Below are 15,696 nucleotides of genomic sequence, written 5' to 3'. Positions count from 1 at the left end.
CTGCCAGTGTATTCCAGAGGATTCCTTTGAAGTGACCGTTCAGTAGTCTGCAGTAAGTTTCATGCTTTAAAACTGCACAACAGTGAAAATATTTTATTAGTGTTACAGGGCTGAGCATCTCCCTGGTTTTCTTTAGGCCTTTGGTGTCGGCTAGGAATCCATGGATTGGACATAAAATATATATATTGTGTGTCTTTGATGGAACATGTTTTAGCCCTGTAAACTAGTCTCTGGTCTGTGCAGTAAAATTGTCTGGGTGGCCTGTTGGAATGTCTCTTAAAAACTGGCCTCAGGGCTCCGTTAGCTTTTGTGTGAGAGGAACTGAAACCCAGCCAAGTGCAAGGGTGTGTAGTTCTGGCAGCGGTGGAAGAGGGGACATGGTTTTGGCTTGCCTTCTCTGTGATGGAATGTCGGAAGAGGGGAGGGGAGGACAAAAATTAGCTCGGAAAAATATGAGCTTTGAGACCTTGATCAGCGTGATCTCTTAAAGCTTCTAGTGACTGCTGCAGGTTGGAGTTACCACGACAATGATGGTGAATGTTTCTTATAAAATCAACCCATATGGAAAATGGTGCAATACTCTCACACATCCACACAGGCAGATGTCTGCTCTGCTGTTTCTCAGATCTAGCTGTCAAGTAGAAATTTGTGGGCTCACAGCATGATGTGCAAGTTGCCTTTTTTGGGAACGCAAGATGAAAACCGTGCAGATTTTATTCTCCAGCTGCGGTTTTATACAACTTTTGAGGGTGCCACTTTGCCAGCACGTATACCTTGCTATTAATGCATTTGGCTGAAGTCAAAAGCAAAAGGGTTTTTAAATTGAACATTCCGTATGGTAATGGCCTGCCAATAATTGTCTCTTCATCCTTTAAAATTTTAAGAAAAATAATGAAGCCTTAAGCCTGTGTTCGTACTTGTCCGAGTATGATTAGTTAAAATGCTGGAGAAATGGGTACTAATATTTGTGCAACACAGTAGTTCAGAAAAAGTTACTTAAATTACTGTAGACTGGAGCTATGAATTCAGCAGACTTGTGACATTTCAGATGGGTGGTATTTCCACTTTGCATTCCCCCATGACGAGACAAAACATTTCTGTTAAATGATTTTCTAAAAAAAAAAAAACTTAAGGGAGCACCCAAGATAAACAGAGTCCATATGTGATTAATGCTGCCACCTACTGACACACCATAGGACGGGCATAACCATCTGCATGTGAGCAGCCAAGGAAGAATACAAACAGTGCACCGAAACAAAATCTGAAACTTTCTAGGACAATCCGGACACCAATTTTTATTCACAGACGACACATAACAAGATTATGCATTTCTTTCAAAATACTCTCTTCAAAGATGCAAATGATTGTTGCATTCATAAATTCCAAAATGAAAGAGGACATGATTTTAATAATCAGGGTCCCAAGTGGCAGAGGAGGGACGGCCAGCTTGGGAGAGGCATGCCTTCCAACAAGAATGACGGACGACTGGTTCCAGGAAAAATGGCGGTCTCGGTAAGCACTGCACAAAGTAAACGGTACAAAATGGAAATGCTGAAGACAGCCAGTTTTTTTCTTTTCCTTTCAAAACCCACTCCCTGCCAAACAGTCATGGCTTTATCCAATTTATAGGACCAAAAGCTCACCGGAAACCCAACAGGCTCCACAAGCATCCCGGGTAGGGGAAAGCCCAGCTCTCCAGTTCCCTTTTTTTTAGCTCCCAAGCCGGCCAAGCTGCTAGCACGAGCTGCGTTCCCTAGACCCGGGAAGGAAGTGTGTTCTAGGTCTCGAGAATGGGGAATGCCAGGGGTGGAGAGTGGGAGATTACGGAGGGGTCACTGACAAAAAGCGCTGCATCAATCTTCCTCCCAGAACACGGAAGCAATCAGTCTCTCCTGTCTGGGAAGATGTTATAACCCAGCTCCGCCATGGCTCCTATCAGGAGGGCCCAGAGGGGGATGCAGACGATGGTCAACTTGATCTCCGTGAGCTGCTCCAGCCTGGCACACAGCGTGAGGCAGAAGGCCAGCTTCAGCAGCATGGCCACCAGGTACCAGGCCTTCTTTCGCAAGTCCTGAGAGCCGTTGCGCGGGTCGTAGCCCGGCTTGCAGCGCCCGGCCATTTTCACCACGAGCATGAGGAGGAGGATGGCGTCGAAGATCCAGACAGGGAGGAAGATGAGGAACCAGTTCCAGTGGACCTTCTCATCCAGCTTCAGCACCAGCATAATGAGGAAGAACAGGGTGAAGATCCATGTAAGCAGTACTCTCTGTGCTAGGGACATTCTCATTTAAAATGACTTGCAGGAACCCTCGTGCCCCTGCAGAATAGAGTGCGGCCAGCCCTGGGGTTGGAGCAAGGGACATTCGTTAGCATTTTAACTTCAGGCTAAGTGTCATTTCTTTGTGCATAGGCATGCAAGCACTATTAGACTTATGCTGACAGCGAAGCCTGACAGTGAAGCCTCTTACTTGAGTCCCAATTCATAAAGCTGACGTACATTGTAGGACTGACTGGTGACGTGACCAACAATGCTAAATTTACAGGCTTGTGGCCATATGAACTTTAACATTAAGCAAATGCCAATAAATAGCAACTTAATTAAGCAACTTGCGGAAATATGTTCCAGATATATTAAAGCTCAATCCACCTACAACGGATAAGCACATGAAATATGAAAATGACAGGTTAAATTAGAACAGTTATATAAAGGGGTATGACCACGTCCTGATGACTTGGTCATAATCAATAGCTAGCCATCTACCAATCTAACGTTAGTAGTAGCATCCTGAATAGTAAGCTTGCCTTTGGATAAAAGTACAAAACCGAAACCAGCTTGCAAATATTCCCAATAAGTTACCAAAATAGCCAGCTATTTTAGCTGAAACATAACGTTGCACCTGTAGTGAATGTAGCAAACTGCCCAGTTAGCCTAGCTACCCTGCTAACAAGCAAACTTGTGAATGCGTGTAAACAGGAAGCAGGCCTGGAAGCTCGTTTTGATTTTGTGCGAAGTTCAATTAATTCTACATTCGTTACATTCAAGATAAAATGCCTATTGGGTAATTACATTAACAAGGTAAGTGAACATCTGGCATCCTCGCTAACTAGATAGTTATCTGCGAGCTAGCTAATGTACCCGCTAGTTAACCTAGCTACTGCTAAATTGACATGGTACCCATTTAAACACGAATATCACGAGTTAACGTTTCGTTCGTTTCCTAAATTAATTCGCCGTTTCATTTTTATTCCAGACATAGATATAAAACAAAATATTTTGACACGTCCTATTGGCCATCATGTTATCCTGGCTGGTCAGTAAACCTGGTGGTACTACAAAGATATCTAGTTAACGTTAGCTAGCTAGCTAAATACAATCTTAAATTACTTACGTCACTTGGATGTCCTTACAGCTTAACTTTTCCTGAAATTTCTGTACTTCAAGCACAACTGACGTTTGATTCTACCCAGTAAACCATGCCTTTTCTTTAAAAATGATCGCGAAAGAGCTTTTTACGGACCATTTTCCTTAGATTTCTCTTCCTGATACCCTGCCCACTACAGAAACCCACGAAAAATCCTATTGTTGATTTCTATTGGTTATTACAGTATTTTCGTTAGCTGCTTGGAATAAACCACTGGATTAAACCACTGTCAATTATTATATACTGCATTCTGATTTGAAGAAATAAAATGGATATCCTTTCCGGTGACAAAGGTTTTTACCGTACAATACATAATATTTGTACACGTTTAAAATGGCTCTTCTTTCTGTATCATTTAAGGTCTGATTTAAAAACTACATTCCTGTACGTCCACTTACATACTACCAACAATTCCTTTGTGTGATTACGTATTTGTGAAAAAAAATTTCAATCTCCTCATGACATTCACTGGCTTGCCTAGGCCTATATGAAATACACTTATACAATATGCATATATCAATTTGCGCTTAGTATGATATTGACTGGATTAGCAATTGAAATTCAGGTTGAATTTTTAAAAAGGATTTATGTACTTTGTTGTATCGCGTAAGGCAGGGGTGCTCAATACGTCGATCGCGATCTACCAGTCGATCGCAAAGGTAGTATTGGTAGATCGCATGAGTACCATGGTGGTTGAACGTGACACTTCCCAGTTGTCTTTAGGCAACAACAAAACAAATGTGCATAATTTTTTTTATTCTTCAGTCATTTCAATGTACTTTAAAACGTATTTTTCTAAGCCTAAATTTCCCACTATAAAAATTCACCCGAACCGTCTGGACGTGGTAATGAGAACTGTCAGTTAGCTATGATTGACAGACCGTGCCCCGTTACCATAGCTACCCCCATGCTACGCGCTCTCTTTGGGAGACTGAATTTTCACAAGCTAGCTAGCTTAGTAGTATATCAAGTATCGATAGATGGCTAAGGTAAGGACGTTGACTTATATCCAATTATAATTTTTGCTATCTAGCTAGCCAAGTTAAGATAAAAGCACAACTATAACGTCCTCATAAAAGCAAACTAGCAAGCTAACGTTATCGATAACATTGCCTTATGAAAGCAAACCTCCTAGCTAGCTAACGTTAGCTAGCTAGCTAAATGAATATCTGATATTCTGATAACCAGAAATAATCTAAAGGCACTCTAATTTAAGTGAACCTAACGTTAGTCAAATATTTGTAAATAAATATATGTTTTGCATTTTTGTAGTGGGTAGATCATTTTGACTTGGTCATTTTATAAGTAGCTCGCATGCTGAAAAAGTGTGAGCACCCCTGGCGTAAGGAGTGCATTTACAGAACCGTGTTTCACGTTGAGGCTTTTGTTATAAACTCATGCGCAGTTATTTATAGCGCTAGTTTTGTGCAGTTTGTTCCGTAGGCCCTTGGAAAAGAGCAGTGGGGTCTGTGCCAGGAATTAAGTTCTACAAAGATAACGTGGTTATTTTTGTAGCGGGCCATTTTCAATGTATTCAATGTCACACTAATGCTGTTGCAAGCCAAGGTGCCCGTAGCCGAGAGCCGTGCGTGTGTTCGTGTAGTTCCCACGTGCAACCAGTAGAGGCCAGAATAGCATTTATTGTGGGCAACTTTGAATAAGTACATTAGCGGTAAAGACGAGATGTGTCCGATGTGTAAAAACCAAACCTGTCACTGCTCTGGATCTGGCAGATGATTCGCAGAAAAGTAATGAATATTGTAGATCGGAATTATGGAAGAGGTGAGAATGTAATCAGAATATTTACAATTAATGATAAAATATAAATAAGATATTTATTGATGGAATAACACGAGGCACTGCCAGTGTTCTGGATATTAGAATATAATTTAGGAATGAAGGGAAATGTGAGGGTCTCCTTCAGTTTTCTCAAATAGATTATGACATGTTTGAAACAGGAACTTCGATTGAACTCTTTCATGATAAAAATACAGATAAATTATTCAATATTCATTAGTACACATTAATTACAATTTAGCATAGGTTATAGTTTTAATAAAGTACATTCACATTATTTGAAGCATTTGAAACACATTTTTAATCACTCTTGACAAAAAAGGTTCTCAGTAAATAAAACATTGTTCTATTATACAAATGTGTGTACAATACCTGAGCGAGTTTCTTGCCCCCCCACATACCAAAGAACATCCTAACCACAAAATAAAGCGATTACCAGCAAAAATTTAAGTGCGCATGTATTCTGTCTATGACGGCAAGAAGCGGGACGTGTGCTAGTATTTATACAGTAAACGGATTGGAGGTCAGTGAAAGAAAAAATTGCACTGACTGATATGCGTGCATGTCAGTATTACTGTCAGATTAAAAAACGAGTATATCCAATATCACCATCAAACACATCAACTGCCTGGATGCCGACGTGAAGCCAGTACTGCCGGACACACACAAAGGTAGTTAAGTGCCCAACATTATTTTTCGCTTGTTAATTTAGCTATCTAGTTAGCTACCCAGTACCCACATTCATTGCCAGCTAGCTAATCAAAGCGGGGTTTAAGATTTTCGTCGCTGAGCTAACGTTAGCTAACAGTGTGAGCGAGTAACGTTAGCAAATGTGTGTTTGTGGATAAATCAGATAACCAGCTGGCTATTTAGCCGACCACAGCTGGCAGTTAAATTGATTAGCTAACAATTAGACAGAAGTGGATTCTATGAAGTCGCTACCGAGTGAGAAAACAAGATAGAACGCACAGATTTGCACAAGACCGTTAGCCAGCTAACATTACATCGCCTCTTCGAATTTAACGTTAGCTGGCTAGCTATACTAATTGGAAAAGGGATAATAAGCTATTGTTATCACGGTGTTGGCCATCAGTTGTCATTTCATAGTTTGTTGTTAGCGAACGTTATAGCAACACAGATGTTTGTCACTGGGCACATGGTCTGTTTTGGCTTAAGAGCAGAAACGTCAGCTATTGTTAGCGTTAGTAGTAGTATTAAGTTACATTTATGCCCTTGCGCTAATGATATCAGTCAATGCCGAATCATACTGTATCTGAGTTAGTTGGATATATCCGATCGTAATTAGTTTGTAAGAAACTCATTGTAAGGGGGGGGGGAATGTATTGTAGACTTCGCCGCTGCTGACTTTCAACCCAGTAAAAGAATATATACATTTATTAATAGCTATTATGAATGATCATTTAAGTGCTAATTCCGTTAATTCCTCGTTAATGTCAACGCATGCTTTCAATTTTGTTGTGTTTCGCAATTTCTACGTAGCCAATTCCTCCAAGTTAAGTAAATACTTAAGTGTAATATTTTGGGTCCTCCTCTTTCAGCTGAGAGTCTCTAGAGAGGATGTGCTGATGGTTATTGTGGCATACCGTCAGCGATATCAGCTAGGAACTTCATTGATCGGCTCCACTTCGTTAGCTAGTTTAAGTTACAAAAAGGCAAATAACTGATAGCGAATCAATTGCACTCCTCATGCTGGGTAGGAAACGCGAAGGTTGTCGCTACCTGACAACTACTGTGGCTTCTCAGCTGTAATGCTATTGTGTTTATGACTTAATTTACCTTGTTCAGTTTTAATAATAACCAGTGTGCGCGTTGAGCCGCCTGGTTTGTGTTTATGAAACGAAAGGGATTGCATGGTTACAATAACTTAATTGTGACGCGCTCTCCCCTGCAGTTCTTCGCCTTACCCCTGCTTTTGTTCAGGGCCGATAAGCCTACCCCCACCCCTGTACCAAAAGCAGTCGCTTCCTGTTGTCTTCACTCTTCTGTTTTTGGGTTCCATCTGTTGGTGGCATATAAAATATTATAACCGCCCCTCCCCCCCAACAGAGCGGTTTCACCGCTGATTCCGATAACGTGTATGAGCACAATCGATAAACTGGATTCATCCTACATATTATCATACTGCAAGTTGCTTGCTACACCTCTACCCACTGCCTCTGCTATATCACAGATTTATGACAGTGCGGTCTTCTACATCATGAGGGATGCAGAATTCTTCATATTTCTGCTGACATCTCTACCGATGGTCAGAAGAGTACCTGCGTTCGTTTAAAAGCACACTGCTGCCAGTAGTAGTTCTTTCTCATTATCAAGAAAGATGCGCCATTTCTTTTATTGGCGCATCCAATAGCCCACATTTATTTGATTAATGCTGAAGATATTACAATTTATTTCTTTGGGTGACACTGAGGTATACTTCACAAAGGCCTTCAATGTGCGCTGCAGGGATTGAAAACCTATATAGCCCTATATACAACTTAATTTATTTCAACAGCATATCTGTGTCCCTTTGCCTTGACTAGTATGATGTTCCAATTAGTATAGTTCGTTTTAGGCTATATCCCTTTTATATTTGTCTTTTGAGCAATCGTGAATTGGGTATTATGGGTTGGGTAATGGATATTAGACTGTCCTAATTGCATAAGGTCATGGAGTCATGCCCAAGTCTGTTCCTAGCATGGTACAAAAGAAGGTTTCTATTCCTGTATGTAGTGCTAATCAGATGAGGAACACTACAGGCAAGAAGTAGAGGTATTTTAGGGTGTTTTTCCAGGTGACTGTCTCTTGTGTAAGATGTAAAAGGCTATTACCTCAAAAGGGTATATTCCATCAGATTAGTGTCTCCTCTATTCTGGGGAGCAGGTGTCGTATCCCCCTCCCAATATGCACACACATACACACGCACACAGACACACACCTTTCCTCAGAGATAAATATGTTGTGAGTTTTTTGTTTTATCAGGTATGGTTTTTTTAGTTGCTGCACTCTTCCCCTCCTGTCACACTTAACTGTCAGGTTTCAACTCAGTTGAACTGTGGGACGAGCTGGATTGATTATTATTGTTACTATCAGTATTATTATTTAATTTGATTATTTTGTTAGATAAAGGAAACCAATGTTGTTCTCCCTATGTTCGCATGGGATTCCTCCAGGTACTCTGGTTTGCTCCCTCATTTGAAAGACACGCAGGTTAGGTTCGTTGGAGAGTCTGGTTTGCCCCTAGGTATGAGCGTGTGGGTGAAGGGTGTGCGTGCCCTGCGACAGGTAGGCAGACTGACCAGGGTATATTCTTGCCTCTCACCCAATGCATGCTGGGATGCCCTCTGGCACCTCCCGCGACCCTGAGCAGGAATAAGCAGGTATAGACAATGTATGGGATGGAAATCAACATGAGACGATATGGCAAGATAAACTGTATATGGTGGCTGTGTTCACAGAGATTGCACTAGAATAACTCTGAATGTTCTGGATGAAAGCAAAGCTGGATTGGGTCATGAAGGTCAACTCTTAAGAGAGGGATGCTTTGTCATGCTTCAGTAATAACGTTTAAATGTCCTGTAAATATTAAATGTTCTGTGAAAAGTAAATATTTTTCCCTCCGGAGTATCTTATTATTTGTACCGCCTGGATAAGGAAGAAAAAAAAAGAATTATTTGGCCACAGTACTTGATTAATTGAAAAGTCTGATCATAGGCTAAATGCTCATTTAAGAAATAGTTGAAGAATAAAAAATGATAGCTGTTTCTGATCCACTGTAATTCAGCTGACTTCTTGCGGCATTGTGTTCTAGTTCCCCCTCTGTGTTTAGGCATTTCATTATGAGCTGTAGAATGTGGCCTGGCTACTGCCATTCGGGGAAAGTGATAACAAGCTGGAGAACTGAATTACCTACATCTTTGCTCTCTTGTGACTGCGGCTGAATTTTTGTTGCTGTGCTAAGATTTTTCTGGACAGACACCATGGCGGTCTGATGAAAGTCAGTTGGCCGATTGGCAGCGGAGCGCAACACTAAAAGCGAATTCGTGCATTAGCCTAAATGGTCTGAATGGTGAGTGGCCAGATTTTTGGTAACCTGTCACAACCTGGCCAGGCCACAGTGGCCAGTACTATGTAATCTATTTAATAAATGATTGAATGCATTAAATTTTAATTGTAGTTTTCTTTACAGCTGAGGGGTCCCACACATTGCCAGTGTTGAGCCCCTGTGTGCTCGCGGCATTGGGCCTGGGTTGTGCGCAGGGTGTGGGCTAGCTCTGCTCAGAGGTAATTTTCTCTCTCTGTGAGGCTCAGTCGGAGAGCTCAGCCACACATGGCACAGGTTCGCCTGTGACTCAGTCAGCCGCGAGGCTTCTGGCCCAGCTGTCTGTGACACCGCGGCGCCCCTCCCCGGGGCTGCTGGGACCCGCCGTTAGCGCTAGCGCTAGGCTGGCACAGTGCCTTCTGATTCATCCTCGGCTTCGAAAAATATGCCTGTTGCCGTACCCACCCGCCCACCAACTGGCGTAATATCGTCCGCCCTTCAATGGCAAAACAAAAAATGAAATCTTGAAGGACGTCAGAACATCTTGAAAGTGTTCTGCGATGCAGAATTTATTGTGTTTAATGAGATGAGTTCAACAAATGCCTCTATTAATTTTGAATGCAACAAGTACAGGAAAAGTGACCTCTGTGCAGTGGAGCAGGCACAGTGCGTGCCTGTGCGTGTGTGTGTATGCGTGCGTGTGTGTGTGTGTGTGTGTGTGCGCGAGCGTGTGCATGCGTATGTATATATGTGTGTATGTGTGTGTGTGTGTGTGCGCGAGCGTGTGCGTGTGTATGTATATATGTATGTGTGTGTGTGTGTGTGTGCGAGCGTGTGCATGCGTATGTATATATGTGTGTGTGTGTGTGCGTGAGCGTGTGCGTGCGTATGTATATATGTGTGTATGTGTGTGTGTGTGTGTGCGCTCTGTGTTTCTCTGCTCTTCTCTCCAGCTGTAAGCACTGCCAGGCCCCTGCAGCTGTGATCTCTGGCTGCTTATCTGCTGGTTGTCGCTGCGCTCTCGCCCGTCCGCCCGTCCCTGAAGCCCAGTACAGCAGGTGCTCTGGCTGACCTGCGCTGGGTTTAGCCTGCGCGAGCGTTTGGTCTCCAGGCTAATGGGCACTGGGGCGGTGAAGGTCACAGGTTCGATTCCCAGGTAGAGCACTGCCGTTGTACCCGTGAGCAGGGTACTTAACCTGCATTGCTTCAGTGTACGTCCAGCTGTATAAATGGATGCAATGTAAATGCTACGTAAAAAGTTGTGTAAGTCTCACAGGATAAGAGCGTCTGCTAAATGCCTGCAATGTAACGTAATGGCACTGAAATGAATCTTTGAGCTGGAGGCTGTGGGCCTGAGGACTGTAGCACTGGCTCTGATGTTTGGCCCGAAGCTGTGATCCGCACTGTCAGCAGCTTTAAGAACCTGCAGTGGAAGTTTGGGCAGGGGGGAGGGGGGGTCAGGCAGGGGTAAGGGGGTGGGGCGGGGGGGGGTCTCTTATTTCAAAGCAGGCGACTCTGAAGGAGACAGGGCCCTGAATATAAATATAGCCACCCCGTGATTGAAAACAAAGGGTCCATTAAGCCTTATTATTTACCGGTGAGCGCCTGTGTGTTTTAATGCAGCGCTTGGCCGAGTTTCATTTAGCCCTTTCTGAGATGTGCTTGGAATGCGCTCGGGAATATATTGGCGGCCGGCGTCTTTTAAAGTAAAGGACGTCCTTTTTATGCAAATGTTATCCGTCTCTGTCGGAAATAGAGAAGCGGTCTATGTGTAGTGGTACATGTACTCATCTGTGTTTAGTTGTGGAAACCTAGTTATTATCAGGCCTTGATGTGCTATTAGGCCTATATATGAACTGTGTAAGCACCAGGAAGTTTGAATGTTTACTGAACCCTGAAACTGTGTAACTGAGTTTTAACAGTCAACTGAACAGCCTTCCCCTCCCCCCCCTGGGATGGATGTTTGGCTGTAAGGCCGAGCCCGCTCTGGAGAGGTGGTGTGGGGTCGGGCTGTTGGTTAGCGGCCATTCCGAATGAAAGCTTTCTTTGCTGTGGGGTCTGTGGAAATGCTAATTCCAGTGAAGGTGGCCTGAGGATTCGTGGCAAGTCTGGGGCTTTCTGCTTTGTCCCACTTGGTCCAATTCAGTTCGGGTTTGGAATGGGCACAATTGCCTTTTGAAGCCTGTGCCCGTTCCTGTGAGGTCGTTCCTCGACTGTGGACAGCGCCATCTAGCGCCATCTAGCGCTGTGTCATTTCAGCATGTGTCCCCCGGCAGAGCGGCGCTGCAGCCGCCACAGCCAAACTGCTGGCACCCAATCAAGACCAGTCCTTGGTCAGAACTGAGCCAATCGCGTGCTGCCCTGCGGGGCTGCAGACCACGCCCAGCACAGGACTTAAGACCATGGGACACGTCCTCTCCCAGCCACACAGCAGCCTCCATGTACACGGTCGCAGAATGCTGTTGAGCTGCTAGGGACCCAGAACACTGGAAAATGTGGGAAAGTGGTGTAGAGTGAAAAAGAAACGGCGGGGTCCATCTTGACTCTCATAAGGTTTAGCGTGTATAATACTAGGACGCTTTGTCTCTGCTGAGGGCATGAAGTGATCACAGAACGGAACGCAGAAATTTCGCAACCAGCGAAGAATACAGGAACACATGGTCTTTTTTTGGGCGCTGAAACCGGACATGTGTTCGAGTGGAAGCGATATTTTCACTGTGCCTCTGGTTTGCTGTGGTATGCACAGAGCTGCCTGTGGAGGAAACCGCAGTGCTGACTGCGCTGCGCTGCGTTGCGCCTGGCTGCTAATTGCAGGTTCGTCTTACAGCAGGCCCCCGCCCCGGTCCCGCTCCGCGCTCCGCAACAGCTGGCAGCAGGACCTCAGAATTCAGACAGATCACACTTAGCAGCGCCTGTGCTTTGGCACAATGTGCAGTGCAAACCAAGGAAAAGAGAGTCTCCCCCATTATGCACTCAGTGTGCATTCACATGCTGTACTCAGTGTGCATTCACATTATGCACTCAGTGTGCATTCACATGCTGTACTCAGTGTGCATTCACATGCTGTACTCAGTGCTGTACTCAGTGTGCATTCACATTATGCACTCAGTGTGCATTCACATGCTGTACTCAGTGTGCATTCACATGCTGTACTCAGTGCTGTACTCAGTGTGCATTCACATGCTGTACTCAGTATGTATTCACATGCTTACTCAGTGTGCATTACATGCTGACTCAGTATGCATTCACATGCTGTACTCAGTGTGTATTCACATGCTGTACTCAGTGTGTATTCACATGCTGTACTCAGTGTGCATTCACATGCTGTACTCAGTGTGTATTCACATGCTGTACTCAGTGTGCATTCACATGCTGTACTCAGTGTGCATTCACATGCTGTACTCAGTGTGCATTCACATGCTGTACTCAGTGTGTATTCACATGCTGTACTCAGTATGCATTCACATGCTGTACTCAGTGTGTATTCACATGCTGTACTCAGTGTGTATTCACATGCTGTCACGCTTTGCTGTATATGGACGAGCGTGCCGTTCCAGTACATACATTATCGCTCAGGCATACCTGCCTGTTTTACATTTTGATTTGATAATTAAATGAGGAGCCAGATTTTAAAGAGAGTGAATTACATGCTGGCTCAGGTCCCCTCAGGATCCTGCGATAGTGTGCTCAGCTGTATGTGCACCATGTGTTCATGGAAATCAGGATCAGCTGTGGTGCTGAGAGCTGCCGTTGAGGGGGCTCGGTCCTGCGCGTTGAATTGGGCCATGAATTTTACAGAGGCTTGAGCCGTCCAGCTGCGAGAGCTGGGACTTTCTCATCAGGATGTAATTTAACTAGAGAGAGGTTTGTGAAGACATAAACAAAACCCTTCCAATCTGGGAGCCGCGCTTCCATCACTGTTTTGAATGGTTTTTGTTTTCCCGATGCGCCTGATCCCCTCGGCGTGATGGCACAGTTGCCGCTGCAGTTCATTTCCTCTCTGCCCGGCGATGTAATTCTCCGCTCACAGATGAAGGACAAGCGGATAAATTGTAATTAGGAGGAAGAGCTGATCTGCGTACTTTTTTTTTGTCAAACTTTGGAGGCTGTGTACGACATTATGGGTAACAGATTATCCTCCTGCTCAAAAGCTTTGTATTTGGCTGCTTTGCATGACTGAAATGTGCTTGTCAGACTGCATGATTGATGGCGCCTTGCGCAGCCCCAGTTTGACGCACTGTCCATTAGCAGCAGGATGTTTTCTCCGCCTCGGCGCCGCTGCCTTTGCTGCCTTGCCCAAGGACACAGCCACACCGTCCTGGCATTCAAAGCAGGAACCTTCCCGAGTCCTGTTTGGTCTGTCTTGCAAATGCGCTGGGGTCCAGTGCAGTGACGTGCCCAGCACTGTGGTATCAAATTCTTAGCTTCTGTTGGTATGGTGTCCCTTACAAGGGACTGTATCCAGTCGTATGCATTCTCCTTGTCTCATTGTGCGGGCACTGTTGTCTTGGAAGGGTATCCAGGCCGCTGTGTTCTCCCTGTCCCAGTCCGGAAACAATGATACCCAGGGAAGAGCATCCAATCCTTCCTGTCTTGTCAATCGGGCACGGTGTCCAATCAGCTACATTCTTCCTGTTTCATTGTGAAAGTATTGATACCTGGTGAGCGTATCCAATTGGGTATGTTCTTCCTGTGTTATTGTCAGCCAGGGATGGCATCCAATTGGCTACGTTCTCCCCTTCCGATTGTGTAAGCATTGTCACCCAGGAAGGGTATCCACTGCTGGTAGCATTGCATGTTGAGAGCAGAGCTGAGAAAAGGCCATTGGCCAGCCTGGAGTGAGTCCAGTTCCTGCTGCAGTTTGCTCTGGTGAGGAGCTCTTCTGGGATGCACGCTGCTGTGGAGGTGTTCAGGGACTGCTTGAGAGTCTGCAGGCTTGTGGCTTGGTCCTGTAGCACCATGCATGCAGTACTGTCAGACGGGGTTTCTGGATGCGTGCTTTGATTTCGCAGTAGCGCTGCGGACGGCTGAATTCATCTGCCGTGGTCCATTTTGTAGCGGTTCTGACACGTCGCTGGTCGCTGTCACAAACGTCAGGGGTTACCTCAGTGTTCTGAGCCTCCGTCATACAAATAACAAACCGCATCTACAGAGTGTGAATTTTCCTAATCTCACTTCCTTCCTGCTTGTGCAGCTCACGCCTATTTATGATCTTAGCAGTGGAAACAAATGTTAGTCTGGGAAAATTGCCACTTTGAGAGTATGCCTTTGATAACATAATGATCATCGCGATGCAGGCCATAAAAAATACGACCGTCGGGTAATATAAGTGATTTGATATCATAAACAAAGAATTATTGATCCAGCCATAAAAAACTTTAGGTTTTTTGCGAATGTGAAACGGTTGTCCCGGTAAAGGCGATGAACAGGCCCTTGCACTCAATGGAAAAAGTTATTCTAAAGAGGGCGCTTTGCGTGCAAGTCTGGAAGCCGAACAGAAGGACTCCGAGCCAATCGGGGATCGCGTAGCGCTCCTCCGGTCAGTCGATCCTTTCCGTCAGGCGCGTGAAAGAGCGCCGGAGAGCTTCTGGTAAATATCACGCCGGGAGCGCACCGCACCCGTGAGGGTACCAGCGTGAGCCCTTCTCCCCCCGGCATCCTAATCAGTTCAGCCCCCCCCCCCCACCCCCTCCGCCACGGCGTGTTGTTCTGGTGTTGGGTTACAGATTGTAGCCTTTCAGGGAAATCAGCCGGCCACGCGTGGCTGAGCCTGTGTGGTGTGCGGTACGCGGGCGACCGACGCTCGGAACGGCGAGGGCTCTGAATAAGTAAACGAGGTCCCGCGGAGGGTGTCAGTCAGGGGGAAATCCGAGCCGGCCGCGTCTTAGCGAGATGGACAATCTGTGCTCGTTTAGCTCTCCTGTCGTTCTGCGTTTGTCTGGCGGGCTCTGTGGTCCGGGCTTTCTTATGTGTGAGTACATCTGGCCTTTTACTGTGCTGCTAACAGCTGCGGTTCAGCGCCCAGCAGCCCTGGTCCCTCTGGGGCACAGTGTGGGTGAGGTGGCCTCGGGTACTGAACCAAATTAGCGCACGGAGAGACCCAGAAGTCACTGGGCCGTGTCGCCCCTGACAACGTGCAAAGCTCTTCCTCCCAGAGAGCCTTGTGAGAGGGGACTGTAATTAATTACTCAATTATATCATTAATTAGTCAAAAATATACCAAAAAATATATCAAAACTGACCTGTAATACAGAGCCTTAGCTTCGTATTCATTTAGGCTACATGAAGGGTCGAGGAGCATTATTCAGCGGTTTCAAGTGAGTGTGAGGTTGTGTGGGTGTGTGCGGTTGATTGACAGATCGATGGGTAGATTAGCCTCTGTGGCCTGCTGGTGCATTCGATCAGAGGTTGGCTTGGTCTTCCGGCTTTTGCATT

The 15,696-nt window shown here is 45.2% G+C and overlaps 2 protein-coding genes across 6 annotated transcripts in view; one reads left to right on the top strand and one right to left on the bottom strand.

The window, feature by feature from the left end:
• Nucleotides 1–1,279: 1,279 nt before the first annotated feature.
• tmem60 (transmembrane protein 60) lies at nt 1,280–3,690 on the bottom strand. Of its 2 annotated transcripts, none has more exons than XM_064343425.1 (2): nt 3,390–3,690; nt 1,280–2,341 (listed from the first exon to the last, which is right to left on the bottom strand). In XM_064343425.1, the coding sequence occupies exon 2, from the start codon at nt 2,285–2,287 to the stop codon at nt 1,883–1,885; it is 405 nt and encodes a 134-aa protein (XP_064199495.1). In that variant the 5' UTR covers nt 2,288–2,341; nt 3,390–3,690; the 3' UTR covers nt 1,280–1,882. The 2 variants fall into 2 exon arrangements, with proteins under 2 accessions (XP_064199495.1, XP_064199496.1); XM_064343426.1 differs by lacking the exon at nt 3,390–3,690 and adding an exon at nt 2,803–2,933.
• The window catches only part of LOC135259259 (protein PHTF2-like), a 56,702-nt gene continuing 43,943 nt past the window's right edge, over nt 2,938–15,696 (top strand). For 2 of the 4 annotated variants that reach the window (XM_064343410.1, XM_064343411.1), the window contains exon 1: nt 5,731–5,890. The gene's annotated coding sequence lies outside the window, so the exon portion shown is untranslated. Of the gene's footprint in view, nt 3,077–5,729; nt 5,891–15,696 lie in introns of those variants that run through there. The other 2 variants (XM_064343409.1, XM_064343406.1) reach the window with 2 other exon arrangements.

The sequence above is a fragment of the Anguilla rostrata genome, chromosome 7 (genome assembly GCF_018555375.3).
Source record: "Anguilla rostrata isolate EN2019 chromosome 7, ASM1855537v3, whole genome shotgun sequence".
Lineage (NCBI taxonomy): Eukaryota > Metazoa > Chordata > Actinopteri > Anguilliformes > Anguillidae > Anguilla > Anguilla rostrata.
This window is presented reverse-complemented; position numbering and strand designations above follow the sequence as displayed.

Excerpts from the sequence above, each read along its gene's own strand:
- tmem60 (XM_064343425.1), bottom strand. The coding sequence starts at position 2,287 with ATGAGAATGTCCCTAGCACAGAGAGTACTGCTTACATGGATCTTCACC.